Genomic DNA, 17170 nt, shown 5'->3' with positions numbered 1-17170 from the left:
TTTAGCTACAAGGCTGCTGAAGTTCTGAGATGGGGCAGGAGTTGAGGGAAGACCAGGAACCAGGTTTACAGACAAAACGCTGGGGTTTGGTAGCTGAATAGCCTGAGCTTCAAAGGATCCAGGATCATCCTTCAGGGAAGATGGAGAGAAATAGTCTAAAGTCATAAACGGCCATAACATGAAGCCTCCCACCTGTGTGAGGGCCTGTGAGGGAGGTGATGTGTCTAGGAGGGACCACATTTCAGTTAAGACAAAGCGATGGACGTGAGTCTTCTAAGAGAGGAACTGGGTTAATGCAAGGTTTCTATTCTTCTCACAGACTTAAACCGGATTGGGTGTTGAGAAGAGATAACTTGGATGAAATCGTGAATCCTCTGAAAGCTATTCAAATGGTGATGGACACACTTGGCATTCCTTATTAGCAAAGGCAAACGTCTCAGTATGTACAGGAAAAGAAATAGGAAAGCTGATCACATGTATGGAAAGTGCTTTTTGCTTTCCTTGTACAATTTTTAAAATCTGACTTTGTGTTAAAGTTAAAAAGGTATAGGTAACAAACAAACTTTTTCTATTCTTCGTTTCTTTTATCTAAAATTTAAAATTCTTTTTAAAATTCATTTAAAAATCTTTGCTGATTAAGAAAATACTGTCTTTTGGATTGCTTGTTGCTAGTAGCTAGGCTTCCTAACAGGCTTCCTTTTAATTTTTATATTGTTCACTCAGTCCAGAAAGAGTGATAATTAATCTACTATAGTTCTACTTTCACCAAAAAGAGAGAATTCCGGGCTTCCCTGGTGGCGCAGTGGTTGAGAGTCCGACTGCCGATGCAGGGAACACGGGTTCGTGCCCCGGTCCGGGAAGATCCCACATGCCGCAGAGCAGCTGGGCCCATGAGCCATGGCCGCTGAGCCTGCGCGTCCGGAGCCTGTGCTCTGCAACGGGAGAGGCCACAACAGTGAAAGGCCCGCGTACCGCAAAAAAAAAAAAAAAAAAAAAAGGAGAATTCCGATGGAAATATTTATAGCTTCTTTATCAGAGGTAAATATAATGCAGATAAATATTTACTTACAATTTTCATTTGAGGGCATGTGTATTTGTTGGTATGTGTAAAAAATTCCAACCTATATAGAGGAAGAAGGAAATAGTCCAAAAACCTGCTTATTTCTAGGAATACTTAAGGGGGGTCTACATAAAGCAGTGCTTCTGCATCTTGCATAAATTATGGACCCTTTTTTTCTCCAATTATACAGAAGCCTATTTCAGAAACCAGTCTTAGAGAGTAGAGTTTTATTCTATGAATAATATTCCATTATTACTGCAGATAACTTTTGTATTTGGAATAGTGATGGTTTATTTTGAATTATCTAAATGAGACCAAAATGAAACTTGATCTAAACTTTGCCCTTGCTTTGCCAAAGCATCATTAATTTTCATACCTGCTGAACATTGTTGGAGTATTAGAAACAGGCTCTTCCTGCCATCAGTAATTGTGATGGATCTTTATTGAGGTACATTTGAAGAACAGTCCGGTGACATTTATATTCACCTTAACAACGTTATTAAAGACATAGGTTACTCAGTGTCTTCCTTCTACTGTTACTGTCTGTCTGAGGCTGTCTGGGTTCCATGGCCACTTTCCTACAAGACCATTCAATTCCATGTGTGTTCCTATCTGCTCTAAAATAAGTGCTGACCTACTGGACAGGTAGCAGTGATCTGCTTCCATCACACCCAGGCAGTTTTCGAGTGAAAATCCATCCTGATTTGTAGCCTCGCTGTCAGCGTGCAGGTGTTTGCTCTTCAGCAACTTCTGTGCTCCACGTTTAGAGATGCTGTTTACGTCAGCGGTTTGAAGTATCCCGTTGTATGCCTTGCTCAAGGCTCAGAATGTACACTTAAAAATTCTGCATTTCTTTGTAAATTTCATGGCAAAAGAATCTTTAAAATTACTGGGTTAAGGATATATTTGCTTTAGTTTTTAGAGGAGCACACACAAATACCTACCACTTACTTTGAAATGCGTCAAAAAAGGACAGATGGATAGATGAATAAGTACATGATTTTAAAAAGTATAATAAAATGTGAACAGTAGAATCCAGGGAGAGGTTATGTTTGAAAATTTTCAAATTAAAAAATAATCTTTGAAAATAAGCAGAGGCCACCTTATATTCCTTAACTGGAAGTCACCCAAATGTCCATGAAGAGTAGAATGGGTGGGTAATTCGCGCCATATTAGCAGAGTGGAAAACTGCAGGGAAGGAGTTACCTTCTACAGCCCAAGACCAGAACGAATCTCACAAGCAAAATGTTAAACAAAAGAAGCCAGATATTTTAAAAAAAAACCAAAAAACTCTAGGATTTCATTTATGTAGAATAAAACCAGGCAAAATTGACCTATGCTGTCAGAAGCCAAGATTGTATTTATACTGGGAGTAGACCTTGCCAATGACCCGGAGCGGGGACTCTGGGAACTAGTGTATCCTCTTGTTCTGGGTGCTGGTTCACAGATGTGTTCAGTTAGTGAGAATCCATTGATCTGTGCACTAATTGTACATGCACTTTTCTCTTAATATGTTGCATTTTAATAAAAAGTTCCTGAACTGAAATAATAATAGTTCCCACCTCACAGTATTATTTTGTAGTTTAAACTAAAACCCATTAGAATGTAAACTCCATGAGGACAGTCATTGGAATCTATTTTTTCACTGCCATAAACCCAAGACTAGAGCATGTCCTGATATAAACCAGATAGTCGAAGCATTTTTCATGAATGATAATTCAGCACAGTGCTTCTCTAATCACCTGCCACAGCATACAACCTCTCTCAACATTAGACTTTACAATCAATAACATTATTCTATCACTGCTCGAGACAATTAAGGCCACTTTTCCCTTTAGCAGTGCAGTCTAGACAACACTGTTTTCATATCAGGGATCCATTAATTCATGTACCTAAGTTCATCCCTTCATTTGATCTACAGTGGTAAAGAAATCAATGGCCACCAATGAACTTTACTCCATGGACTTACATTGGGAAATTAACATTGAAAATTTACCCTGTTTTTTATGCAGCCTGAGTTAATTATTTTGCTGCTGTTATCGTTGACCTCATCGGTGGTCATGTTCTTATTGGACTGTGGCGTGAAAAGTACTGTCAATTAATGTAGTTGTGTATTTTTAGTGTTTTTCTAAACTGTTTTAAATCAAATATAAGGCTTGTTACAAAGGGACTTAGATGTTGTAAATAATTAACTTTTTTCAGGAGACGTATTGTGTACTTAATGAGGAGTCCCTAGTACTTTAGAATGGTTAAACCCTTTATTAAGCACACCATAGAAGATGAGGTCGAAAGGCTTGGCTCTGATTATCATATTAATCATCTCAGGAGAACTCAGTGCAGAAGGTAAAGTTAACTTTAAATATTCTTTATTCTTTAATAATTATAAAGGGAAATTCTAACATTATTTCTCTTGAGCTTTTAATATAGTCTTTCATTTTTATGTACCAATTTTATAAAAAAGATACTTATAAATATAATTTGTTATAATATTTAGACAGACTTTTTCCTTTGAGAAAAACTACTAAACTATTCTTAGAGTAACATAGCTTAGAAAACCAAAACAAGACAAAAAAAAAAAAACCTTTTACATCTTTAGTTTTGAGGGTATAGGAAACCAGGATCTAAAGACTTCAAAGTGTTTTCAGGCTAACAGGCTAACGGTACCACCATTTGAAGCTGTAAGTTAACCTTAATTCTAATTTCAGACCAGAATTCATTCCTAACACTGCACAGCTTGTACAATTTTAATTCTTTGCTCTTAAAGAGAGAGCTTTCATGTGGGAAATTTTAAAAAGAACCATAAATCATCAGCAAGATCTTTGACTGTTGACACCTTGATTTTTATCCTAATTTTTATTCTTTGGTTGAAGACGGTAAGTAATGATTAGTAGGAGGACCATATGATTCTTTATGTAAATGAGGACATGCCTCAGGGTGAAAGCAGGTTTTATTAATACTCAAATGGGACAGCAGGGGTAAATCAGTACTGTCCAGACAAGCAATACCTGTGGACTCCCTAACTGTTAGAAATCTTTCTACCCAGACTGCCTCATGTGTGAGGTGAATGTGAGTGTGCAAGTGTGGGTTATTTAGGAAGAGTTAACGATGTTCTTGGGCTGTAGGGATAAGAAGCCAGGCAAGTCATTAAGTATCAGCAAGAGTAGTAGACAAAGTAGGAAACCACAGCCATAAGCCTCTTTTAAAACACCTTAGGAAATTTCTTGAAATAAAATATCTGACAGATTATATATAATTGCCTTAGTTGAATAGTTTACTACAAATTTTCTGCCAGAAGAGGCTCTGCAATTAAAATTATGAAAGTGAAATTAATAGAATTCATCTTACACGTTTATTTCTACAATAAGATAATTTTTGCGTGAAGTTTCCTTTTATTTTTCTGTCTAAATAGGGAAAAAACAGCTGATATAATTGTCTATTATCTATACCATGAAAACACTGCAATATTCTAGCTAATTTTCTAATTATTGTGTAATTATAATCTTCTTTCACACAAACAAAGAAATGTCAGCTGCCTGAAGACAGGGACCATGACCTCATATTCCCATGCTTCCCCCACCCCCATCTGGAATCTTGGGGGCAAGATCAAGTTAACTATGCTCCTCATTTCATGTGACCATCACTGGCCTATGAGAAGTGTCACTTTTGTTTTATTTACACATTTTCCCTCTTCATTCCTGACCCTGAATTCCATTTCCCTTTCAACCCAACTGTTGAAAACCCAACTGTTGGGACGCACTATAATGTTTGATATATCCTTAAATATGCAAATATGTTTGTAAACTATGTCTGGTTTTGTGTGTTTTACATTCATATAAATGGAAGCTTGCCATAGATTTTATCTCCTTATTGTTTCATTTTACTTGCTACTGTTTAAACGTATTTCCTTGTTGCTGAATCTAGTTTGTTGCCCTTTAGTGCTACCTATCTTCATATATTTACTTATCCACTCTCCTAAGGATGGACACATAGTTTCCTCCTAACCTCAAGTAACTCTGAAATGAGTGCTTTCATGTAATCACCTTATTTCTCTGTGACGATTTCTCTTGCCTGTATATATCCCCCATGTAGGGCTATGGGCTCAATTCCTTTTCTTTGTTTCCTGATTTATAACAGATTAGCATTTCCCTCTGCTTTCTGCCTTTTAAAGAGCTGATTTGTGGGCGCTCTTTGCAGACAATACATTTTAACTTCTTGTCACTTTTAGACATTGCAAATTCCTTCTTCCAAAATGTGATGTGTGTGTTTTGTCAACAGTACTTTTCATGGAAAGACATTCTCAATTTTCATATAATCAGATTCATGAACTTTTGCCTATAGTTTCTGCTAGTTCTAAAGAGTCTTCTTTGTAAATCCCTGGTGGTATGGGTATGGAAAATTGTGAGAATTCTCAGGGGACGGGACCTCCCCTGCGCATGTTTTTATCTGCTCCTTCCTTCCATCAGACTCTGGAAAGTTTCTTTTACTCATAATTCCTTGCCCACTTCCCTCAGCCCTGGGAGGGCACTGCTATTATTTTATGTCTCAGGGTAGCAAGAGGGTTGACTGTCGTCCCCAAGGCATTGAAGGAAAAATAATCCCATCCGCCCGGGTCTTCTACACACCTGCCACTTCCTCCCAACACAAACCCTAGGGGCTGCTCAATAACTGCTTTCTTTTAAGTGTATTTATGATTTTAAAGTCTCCAACGTAAGGACAGATTTTTAAAAATAAATGTTTTCTTTGGAGTATAATGTATGCAGAAAAATGCAAAAAATCATAGGATGCCCCTCTATAAATGTTTACTAAATTTTACTGCACCCGGATCAACATATAGAACATTGATCGGCACTCAGAAGCCTCCTAAATGTCCCTTTTTTTTGCGGTACACGGGCCTCTCACTGTTGTGGCCTCTCCCATTGCGGAGCACAGGCTCCGGACGCGCAGGCTCAGCGGCCATGGCTCACGGGCCCAGCTGCTCCGCGGCATGTGGGATCTTCCCGGACTGGGGCACGAACCCGCGTCCCCTGCCTCGGCAGGCGGACTCTCAACCACTGCGCCACCAGGGGAGCCCCCTAAATGTCCCTTTTTAAAGGACTAAACCTCAGGTAACCATCCTGACTTCTCTGACCATGGTTTATCTGGCATGAGGGTGACGTGCCAGAGGTGGGTGGAAGAGGCTTCCAAAGGGATGCTCTCCAGAGCCATCCTGGAACAGGAGCCAGTGCTGCCAAGCTCCAACTCCCCAGAGACAAAGGAGGAGCCTTCACCCACCCCCTGAGCTTGAACACATCCCCAGAAAAAGCACAGGAGCCCCAGTAGAGCTGTGGGACTGGCCTGGGCCACCAGCTTCCCTGTGGCACCCTCTTCTCCATCCTTCTCTCCCCCGTGGCACCCTCCTCCCATCCTCCTCTCCCCTGTGGCACCTTCCTCTCCATCCTCCTCTCCCCCGTGGCACCTTCCTCTCCATCCTCCTCTCCCCCGTGGCACCTTCCTCTCCATCCTCCTCTCCCCCGTGGCACCCTCCTCCCATCCTCCTCTTCCCTGTGGCACCTTCCTCTCCATCCTCTCCCCCATGGCACCCTCCTCCCATCCTCCTCTCCCCCGTGGCACCCTCCTCCCATCCTCCTCTCCCCCGTGGCACCCTCCTCCCATCCTCCTCTCCCCCGTGGCACCCTCCTCCCATCCTCCTCTCCCCTGTGGCACCTTCCTCTCCATCCTCCTCTCCCCCGTGGCACCCTCCTCTCCATCCTCCTCTCCCCCGTGGCACCTTCCTCTCCATCCTCCTCTCCCCCGTGGCACCCTCCTCCCATCCTCCTCTCCCCCATGGCACCCTCCTCCCATCGTCCTCTCCCCCGTGGCACCCTCCTCCCATCCTCCTCTCTGCCATGGCACCTTCCTCTCCGTCCTCCTCTCCCCCGTGGCACCCTCCTCCCATCCTCCTCTCCCCCGTGGCACCCTCCTCCCATCGTCCTCTCCCCCGTGGCACCCTCCTCCCCTCCTCCTCTCCCCCGTGGCACTCTCCTCCCATCCTCACCACAGGGAAGCAGGAGAGGACCATCTGCAGAGGTTGAAAACTGCCAATCATGCGGCAACAGCATTGCCGAAGATGAGAGCCAGGGTCTGGGCCTCCCAACATGCATCTCCGGAGGTGGCACTCTCCCCTGAACGACTGACATGGTCCCAGACTGTAGAGTTCTTTGGGTTTGGCCTCAGTTCTGGTCCTTGCCTCAGGTCCAAGGAGGGCATGTGAAGCCCAGGCTGTTGCCAGCCCCACCCTCTCCAGAAGCCATCCAAAAGTAAATAACGTTAGTTATTTGGTGGGAGGCTTGGTGAAGGGGCATGAGAACTGCTGAGGCAGAGGATCAAGCAGAGGCTGGTGGATGGGGGTGAACTGCCCCCAGCCCAGCCATAGACCCTGGGACAGAACCACACATCAAAGCGACAAGCACCCAAAAGAAGAATCTGGGGGGACCCTCTTATATCCAGGGGGCCTCCTGCCTTCCCACCACAAAAAGAAAAAGTCCTTCAGACATCGGAACTGCTCCTGCGGCTGAGGGCCGTCATCTTTGGCTCTTTCCCTCTGACCTCTGCCACTTGCTCCCAAAGCCTGACTCTCCCCTTGTGGGAGCGAGGGCTGGAGATGAAAGAACAGGGAGGCCCTGCGGTGTAGACCGTTTCTCACTCTGCGAGCACCCATCCTTCCTGGCCCAGGACTGCTTCTCCCATCACGGCCCCCTGGGCTGTCCAGACGGGAGGCCCTGGGATCAGGAGCAAGGGACCAACCTCGGAGGCTGCCTCCAGGCCTCCCTCTCCGGGTCTCACAGCGGGGTGTGTGCACCTTGTCTGACGGCTCCCGGCGAGGCCGGCTCTGGGTGAAGCCCAGTCCTGGTGGGAGAGGTTCCTTTCCCTGCACGGATGCCCTCGGCTGCCTGGCTTGACCTCCTGCACGATGAGCCAGGGACCCGGGCGCGCAGCCTGGCCTCCTCGCCTCGCGCGCTGTGTCTTTGGAAGCTCCGGGCAGGCTCTTCTCCTCACGGTCACACTGCTCTCTGGACCTCAAGACTGTCCTCTGGCCTTTCTCAGGTTGGCAGGTGGCCTGAGAAACCGAGTTACCATTCAAGCTCTGCAAACTGATGGAGATGCAGACGGCCCCCACCTGTGGCCGCTGGTGGAGCCGAGGCAAGAGCGGTGCAGTCCGCCCAGCACTGCCGGAGGACCCACCCGGCCTCGTGCGAAGAAAGGATGCTCAGGGCACCTGGGTGCTCACCAAGCAGGAGCGCAGCACGACCATCCAGGCACTGGCTCTCCTGAATGTCCACGAGTCAACCTTCCGCCCCCACACACCTGGCACCGCCGACGGGTCTCAGGTTCTCCACGTGCTCCGTCCCCGCGGCATCTCACCCACGGCAGCTGGGTGGTGGCGCCTTTCAGAAGACGGGAAGGCAGGTGGGAGGAGGTGGTGCCTGTGATGATAGTGGCCTCTGCTCTGGGAAGGCGCCTCTGGCCTGCGTGTCCGAGCTTGATGCCACCAGGATCTCTGAGCCTAGGGGTAGTGGCCTGGGTCAGGACCCACGGACGCCAGGCTGCCATTGGCTACAACCACCGCTTTGGGTAAAGGTCTGTGTTTCATCAGTGCCTGTTGGGATTGAGGGCAGAACGCCTGGGCCTGATTTTTCTCGGCCATCTCTGCTGAGTTCCTGGTTGACCCTCGCCCCTCACCCTGATGGTCGGAGGTCTGATGGGACAGGAGGCGGACGCTGGGCTCATCCTCTGAGCTGCCACCACACGATACACTTGAGAAGATAAAGCGCCAACCACCCTAGGACCTCAAGTCTGGGTGTAGGGTCGCTTGATGTGTCTGCAACAGCACCTCCCATCATGCAGTCTGAGAACCTGAGAACAACCATCCATCCCTCACATTCTGCCACCGGCACCGATCCCTGCCTTCAACCTTTTGTTGCAGTGGGGCCAGTTCTTCACTTCCCGTTTTACTACATTTCTCCTGGCTCTCTCTGCCTGACAGCTGTGGCAGCTTCCAGAACGGACTGGTCCTCCTGAGGGGTAAGAACCCAGCTGGCACCTGATGGAGGGGTTCCAGGCAAGTGTACCCACAGGCAGCCTGCATATCTGATGAGAGATGGGCATTGGACCTGGAGCAGGTCCATGACTGAGCTCTCCAGTGAGGTGACAAGGGCCCAGGCGGAGTGGCTGGGGGCTTGGTTGAATGAGTGGGGGAGGGGCTCCTTCTTCCAGGAGTGGCACAAGTGGGGAAGGTGGGAGGTGGTGAGGTTGGCAGAAAGAAAAAGGAGGGGACTCAGTAGGAAATTAGGTGGCACGGCGGAGACAATCATAGGTCTGTGAGGTTCACCATGAGCATCAACACTCATGTTGCTGTGTAATATCCCTTGTGTGGATAGTCAGGCGTGTGTTTGTCTTTTCTGCTGTCAGTGGGCACTTGGTTGCTTCCAGTTGGTACCACATGCAGAGACTTGCCAGGAACACTCTCTTACACATGTGGCTGCACAGAGATGTGCTTTCAACGTGGTTTGTACACATTCTGTCGTACTGTTTTCTCAGGAGAGGTCGTACCTGTTTACACTCTTACTTGCAGTGGTCTTGAGCTCCCTTTTCTCCATGTCCGCCCCAACCACTGGGGTAGTCAGTCTCTTCCAGGTCAGTCATTCCTCTGGATGTATGGTTCTATCTCACAGTGATTTAAATTTGCCTTTCCCTGGTGACTGATGAAGCTGAGTCCTCTTTGCTAGACCTCGCACCGTTTAATGTAAGGTTCTCACTCAAGTCTTTTATTTTTTCAGTTGGTTGTCTGTCTTTTTCTTAAAAAACAAAACAAGACAAAAGCCATTCATATGAAAACTTGTAACTGCGTATCTTAAGGAGAACCTCATCTATTCTAGAACTTTCCCATCCAATAATACAGTGGCCAGTAATCGCATGTGGCTTTTGAAATGAGACTAGTCCATATTGGGGTGTGGCATGAGTGTAGATACACACTGGAGTTCAGACTTAGTAGGAAAAAATAATAATGCTTTTAGTATATTGGGTTAAATAAAATCTGTTATTAAAATTAACTTCAACTGTTCCTTTTATTAATGTGCCTGCTAGAAATTTAAATATACATATATGGCTTGTGTTCCTATTAGAACGTACTGTTTGACAAAGTTAGGAAAGGCTTCTCTGAGGAACTGGCCTGCCCAGATTTGTTCTGACTCTTGGGTGTTGTTGCTAGCAGATTACTTCCTGATTGAAAAGGATTGGCAAAAAATACCCTAAAATGTTAAGTAATAAAAATAAGTACTGGGTACTTATGGGTACAAAGTGTCTGCAAACACTTTGAATTTAAAAACCTATTGTCACTTCATCACAAATTGTATGGTTTTAAATATATTTTTCAGTGTTCAGCTTGATATTTTCTCATTTCAGAGAAACCCTGTGGTCTTCCAAGTGTGGAAAATGGAAGGATTGCCCAATATTACTATACTTTTGAAAGTTATTACTTTCCAATGAGCATAAACCAAAATCTGTCATTTTCCTGCTTGGCTGGTTATACAACTGAAACTGGGAAACAAGAGGCCCAGACCACGTGTACGGCAGCAGGATGGTCCCCAGAACCACGGTGCTTCAGTAAGTCAGTGGTGGGGTCAACATCACGTGATAACACGGAAATAAATGAGCTTGTAAAACTAGCATCCCCTAAAATATGGCAGGTGTCTAAACCTTTTGGTAGATAAGAACAAAATTGCTGGCCAACTGTCTTTTTTACAAAATGAAAGCATATACTGTAATTCTGTAAATCACGTCTTTCATTAAAATGTTATCTTCTTTATCTGTTTGTAATATTACCCTGTGAAGAGAATACTGATAGTTATTGAAATTGTTATTATCACATTGCAAAGAAGAGAGGCACCACTGCATGAACACAACCTGAAGGGGCTAGTGCGCCACAGCTGGCTGGGAGGGATTCTGGGAAAAGGTCTGGAGCTGCCGAAGAGGCAAGAGACCTCCAAGAAGCCTGTGTGTGAGCACAGGTCACAATCCACACCTCCTCTCCTGGGAGCCTGTGCAGCCTGCCACCGCCGGGTCCCAGGATCCAGGGACAACTTCCCCGGGAGAACGCACGGCGCGCCTCAGGCTGCTGCAACGTCACACTGGCCTCTGCCACCGCAGGCTCGCCCCACACTCCATGCCCCTCCCACCCCCCGACCTGAGTGAGCCAGAGCCCCCGAATCAGCGGCTTCTTTAACCCCATCCTGTCTGAGCGAACAAAAGACGCCCTCAGGCGACCTACACGCAGAGGCGGGGCCAAATCCAAAGCTGAACCCCAGGAGCTGTGCGAACAAATAAGAGAAAGGGAAATCTCTCCCCGCAGCCTCAGGAGCAGCGGATTAAATCTCCACAATCAACTTGATGTACCCTGCATCTGTGGAATACCTGAATATACAACGAATCATCCCAAATTGAGGAGGTGGACTTTGGGAGCAATGATATGTATATATATTTTTTCCCTTTTTTCTCTTTTTCTGACTGGGTATGTCATGCTTCTGTGTGAGATGTTCTCTGTATAGTTTTGCTTTTACCATTTGTCCTAGGGTTCTGTCTGTCCTTTTTTTGTTTGTTTGTTTGTTTGTTTTTTAGTATAGTTTTTAGCGCTTGTTACCATTGGTGGATTTGTTTTTTGCATTGGTTGCTCTCTTCTTTCTTTCTTTGTTTATTACTTTTAAGTAACTTTTTTAAATAATTATTTTTTATTTTAATAACTATTTTATTTTATCTTCTTTCTTTCTTTCTTTCTTTCTTTCTTTCTTTCTTTCTTTCTTTCTTTCTTTTCTCCCTTTTATTCTGAGCTGTGTGGATGACAGGCTATTGGTGCTCCAGCCAGGCATCAGGGCTGTGCCTCTGAGGTGGGAGAGCCAAGTTCAGGACATTGGACCACCAGAGACCTCCTGGCCTCACATAATATCAATCGGTGAGAGCTCTCACAGAGATCTCCATCTCAATGCTAAGACCCAGCTCCACTCAACGACCAGCAACCTACAGTGTGGGATACCCTATGCCAAACAGCTAGCAAGACAGGAACACAACCCCACCCATTAGCAGAGAGGCTGCCTAAAAGCATAATAAGGTCACAGACACCCCAAACCACACCACCAGACGTGGACCTGCCCACCAGAAAGACAAGATCAAGCCTCACCCACTAGTATACAGGCACTAGTCCCCTAGCCAGGAAGGCTACACAACGCACTGAACCAACCTTACCCACTGGGGACAGACACGAAAAACAACAGGAACTATGAACCAGCAGCCTGCAAAAAGGAGACCCTGAACACAGTAAGTTAAGCAAAATGAGAGGACAAAGAAACACACAGCAGATGAAGGAGCAAGGTAAAAACCCAGCAGACCTAAAAAATTAAGAGGAAATAGACTGTCTACCTGAAAGAGAATTCAGAATAATGATAGTAAAGATGAACAAAAATCTGGGAAATAGAATGGAGAAAATACAAGAAACATTTAACAAGGACATAGAAGAACTAAAGAGTAAACAAACAATGAGGAATAACACAGTAAATGAAATTAAAAATTCTCTAGAAGGAATCAATAGCAGAATAACTGAGGCAGAGGAACGGATAAGTGACCTGGAAGATAAAATAGGGGAACTAACTACTGCAGGGCAGAATAAAGAAAAAAGAATGAAAAGAACTGAGGACAGTCTCAGACACCTCTGGGACAACATTAAAGGCACCAACATTCTAATTATAGGGATCCCAAAAGAAGAAGAGAAAAGGAAAGGGACTGAGAAAATATTTGAAGAGATTATAGTTGAAAACTTCCTTAATATGGGAAAGGAAATAGTTAATCAAGTCCAGGAAGCACAGAGAGTCCCATACAAGATAAATGCAAGGAGAACCATGGCAAGACACATATTAATCAAACTGTCAAAAATTAAATACAAAGAAAAAATATTCAAAGCAGCAAGGGAAAAACAACAAATAACATACAAAGGAATCCCCATAAGGTTAACAGCTGATCGTTCAGCAAAAACTCTGTAAGCCAGAAGGGAGTGGCAGGATATATTTAAAGTGATGAAAGGGAAAAACCTACAACCAAGATTACTCTACCCAGCAAGGTTCTCATTCAGAATTGACGGATAAGTTAAAACATTTACAGACAAGCAAAAGCTAAGAGAATTCAGCACAACCAAAAGAGCTTTACAACAAATGCTAAAGGAACTTCTCTAGGCAGGAAACACAAGAGAAGGAAAAGACCTACAATAACAAACCCCAAACAGTTAAGAAAATGGTAATAGGAATATACATATCGATAATTACCTTAAGTGTAAATGGATTAAATGCTCCAAACAAAACATAGAGACTGGATGAATGGATACAAAAACAAGACCCATATATATGCTGTCTACAAGATGCCCACTTCTGACCTAGGGACACATACAGACTGAAAGTGAGGGGATGGAAGAAGATATTCCATGCAAATGGAAATCAAAAGAAAGCTGAAGTAGCAATTCTCATATCACAAAATATAGACCTTAAAACAAAGACTATTACAAGAGAAAAGGAAGGACACTACATAATGATCAAGGGATCAATCAAAGAAGAGGATATAACAATTGTAAATATTTATGCACCCAACATAGGAGCACCTCAATATATAAGGCAAATACTAACAGCCATAAAAAGGGAAATTGACAGTAACACAATCATAGTAGGGGACTTTAACACCCCACTTTCACCAATGGACAGATCATCCAAAATTAAAATAAATAAGGAAACACAAGCTTTAAATGATACATTAAATAAGATGGACTTAATTGGCATTTATAGGACATTCCATCCAAAGACAACAGAATACACTTTCTTCTCAAGTGCTCATGGAATGTTCTCCAGGATAAATCGTATCTTGGGTAACAAATCAAGCCTTGGTAAATTTAAGAAAATTGAAGTCGTATCAAATATCTTTTCCGACCACAATGTTATGAGATTAGATGTCAATTACAGGAAAAAAATCTGTAAAAAATACAAACACATGGAGGCTAAACAATACACTATTTAATAACCAAGAGATCACTGAAAATATCAAAGAGGAAATCAAAAATACCTAGAAACAAATGACAATGAAAACGCAACGGCCCAAAACCTGTGGGATGCAGCAAAAGCAGTTCTAAGAGGGAAGTTTATAGCAATACAATCCTGCCTTAAGAAACAAGAAACATCTGAAATGTAAAACCTAACCTGACACCTAAAACAATTAGAGAAAGAAGAACAAAAAAAACCCAAAGTTAGCAGAAGGAAAGAAATCATAAAGATCAAATCAGAAATAAATGAAAAAGAAATGAAGGAAACAATAGCAAAGATCAATAAATTTAAAAGCTGGTTCTTTAAGAAGATAAACGAAATTGATAAACCATTAGGCAGACTCATCAAGAGAAAAAGGGAGAAGACTCAAATCAATAGAATTAGAAATGAAAAAGGAGAAGTAACAACTGACACTGCAGAAATACAAAGGATCTTGAGAGATTACTACAAGCAACTATATGCCAATAAAATGGACAACCTGGAATAAATAGACAAATTCTTAGAAATGCACAACCTTCCGAGACTGAACCAGGAAGAAATAGAAACTATAAACAGACCAATCACAAGCAAAGAATTTGAAACTATGATTAAAAATCTTCCAACAAACAAAAGCCCAGGACCAGATGGCTTCACAGGAGAATTCTATCAAGCATTTAGAGAAGAGCTAATACCTACCCTTCTCAAACTCTTCCAAAATATAGCAGAGGGTGGAAAACTCCCAAGCTCATTCCACACGGCCACCATCACCCTGATACCAAAACCAGACAAAGATGTCACAAAGAAAACTACAGGCCAATATCACTGATGAACATAGATGCAAAAATCCTCAATAAAATACCAACAAACAGAATCCAGCAGCACACTAAAAGGGTCATACACCATGATCAAGGGGGGTTTATCCCAGGAATGCAAGGATTCTTCAATATACGCAAGCCAATCAACGTGATACACCATATTAACAAATTGAATGAGAAAAACCATATGATCATCTCCATAGACGCAGAGAAAGCTTTTGACAAAATTCAACACCCATTTATGATAAAAAAACCCCTCCAGAAAGTAGGCATAGAGGAAACTTACCTCAACATAATAAAGGCCATATATGACAAACCCACAGCCAACATCGTCCTTAATGGTGAAAAACTGAAACCATTTCCACTAAGATCAGGAATAAGACAAGGTTGCCCACCCTCACCACTGTTATTCAACATACTTTTGTAGGTTTTAACCACAGCAATCAGAGAAGAAAAAGAAATAAAAGGAATCCAAATCAGAAAAGAAGAAGTAAAGCTGTCACTGTTTGCAGATGACATGATACTATACATAGAGAATCCTAAAGATGCTACCAGAAAACTACTAGAGCTAATCAATCAATTTGGTAAAGTAGCAGGATAGAAAATGAATGCACAGAACTCTCTTGCATTCCTATACACTAAAGATGAAAAACCTGAAAGTGAAATTAAGAAAACACTCCCATTACCATTGCAACAAAAAGAAAGAAATATCTAGGAATAAACCTACGTAAGGAGACAAAAGACCTGTATGCAGAAAATTATATGACACTTGAAAGAAATTAATGATGATACAAATAGATGGAGAGATATACCATGTTCTTGGATTGGAAGAATCAACATTGTGAAAATGACTCTACTACCCAAAGCAATCTACAGATTCAATGCAATCCCTATCAAACTACCACTGGCATTTTTCACAGAACTAGAACAAAATAATTCCACAATTTGTATGGAAACACAAAAGACCCCGAATAGCCAAAGCAGTCTTGAGAAAGAAAAACAGAGCTGGAGCAGTCAGGCTCCCTGACTTCAGACTATACTACAAAGCTACTGTAATCAAAACAGGGTGGTACTGGCACAAAAACAGAAATATAGATCAGTGGAACAGGATGGAAAGCCCAGAGATAAACCCACGCACATATGGTCACCTTATCTTTGATAAAGGAGGCAAGAATATACAGTGGAGAAAAGACAGCCTCTTCAGTAAGTGGTGCTGGGAAAACTGGACAGCTACATGTAAAAGAATGAAATCACTACAGTCCCTAACACCATACACAAAAATAAACTCAAAATGGATTAAAGACCTAAATGTAAGGCCAGACACTATTAAACTCTTAGAGGAAAATATAGGCAGAACACTCTATGACATAAATCACAGGAAGATTCTTTTTGACTCACCTCCTAGAGAAATGGAATTAAAAACAGAAACAAATGGGACCTAATGAAACTTCAAAGCTTTTGCACAGCAAAGGAAACCATAAAAAAGACAAAAAGACAACCCTCCGAATGGGAGATTTGCAAATGAAGCAACTGACAAAGGACTAATCTCTTAAAATTTGCAAGCAGCTCCTGCAGCTCAATATCAAAAGAACAAACAGCCCAATCCAAAAATGGGCAGAAGAACTAAATAGACATTTCTCCAAAGAAGATGTACAGATTGCCAACAAACACATGAAAAGATGCTCAACATCATTAATCATTAGAGAAATGCAAATCAAAACTATAATGAGATATCATCTCACACCAGTCAGAATGGCCATGATCAATAAATCTACAAACCATAAATGCTGGAGAGGGTGTGGAGAAAAGGGAACCCTCTTGCACTGTTGGTGGTAATGTAAATGGATACAGCCACTATGGAGAACAGTATGGAGGTTCCTTAAAAAACTACACATAGAACTACCATATGACCCAGCAATCCCACTACTGGGCATATACCCTGAAAAAACCACAATTCAAAAGAGTCATGTACCACAATATTCATTGCAGCTCTATTTACAATAGCCAGGACATGGAAACAACCTAAGTGTCCATCAACAGATGAATGGATAAAGAAGATGTGGCACATATGTAAAATGGAATATTCCTCAGCCATAAAAAGAAATGAAACTGAGTTATTTGTAGTGAGGTGGATGGACCTAGAGTCTGTCATACAGAGTGAAGTAAGTCTGAAAGAGAAAAATAACATATGCTAACACATATATATGGAA

General features: G+C 42.9%; 1 protein-coding gene across 1 annotated transcript in view; it reads left to right on the top strand.

Annotated features, from left to right (window-relative positions):
* Positions 1–3266: 3266 nt before the first annotated feature.
* The window catches only part of LOC307183087 (coagulation factor XIII B chain-like), a gene marked incomplete at its 3' end in the record, with an annotated part of 38889 nt that continues 24985 nt past the window's right edge, over positions 3267–17170 (top strand). Inside the window, exons 1-2 of the mRNA XM_079915086.1 lie at positions 3267–3403; positions 10502–10702. Coding sequence (XP_079771212.1) covers positions 3340–3403; positions 10502–10702 — 265 coding nt within the window. The 5' untranslated portion in view covers positions 3267–3339. The remainder of the gene's footprint in view (positions 3404–10501; positions 10703–17170) is intronic.

The sequence above is a fragment of the Stenella coeruleoalba genome (assembly GCF_951394435.1).
Source record: "Stenella coeruleoalba genome assembly, chromosome: 1".
Classification (NCBI taxonomy): domain Eukaryota; kingdom Metazoa; phylum Chordata; class Mammalia; order Artiodactyla; family Delphinidae; genus Stenella; species Stenella coeruleoalba.
The sequence above is the reverse complement of the archived record's forward strand: the minus strand, read 5'-3'. Positions and strand labels throughout refer to the sequence as shown.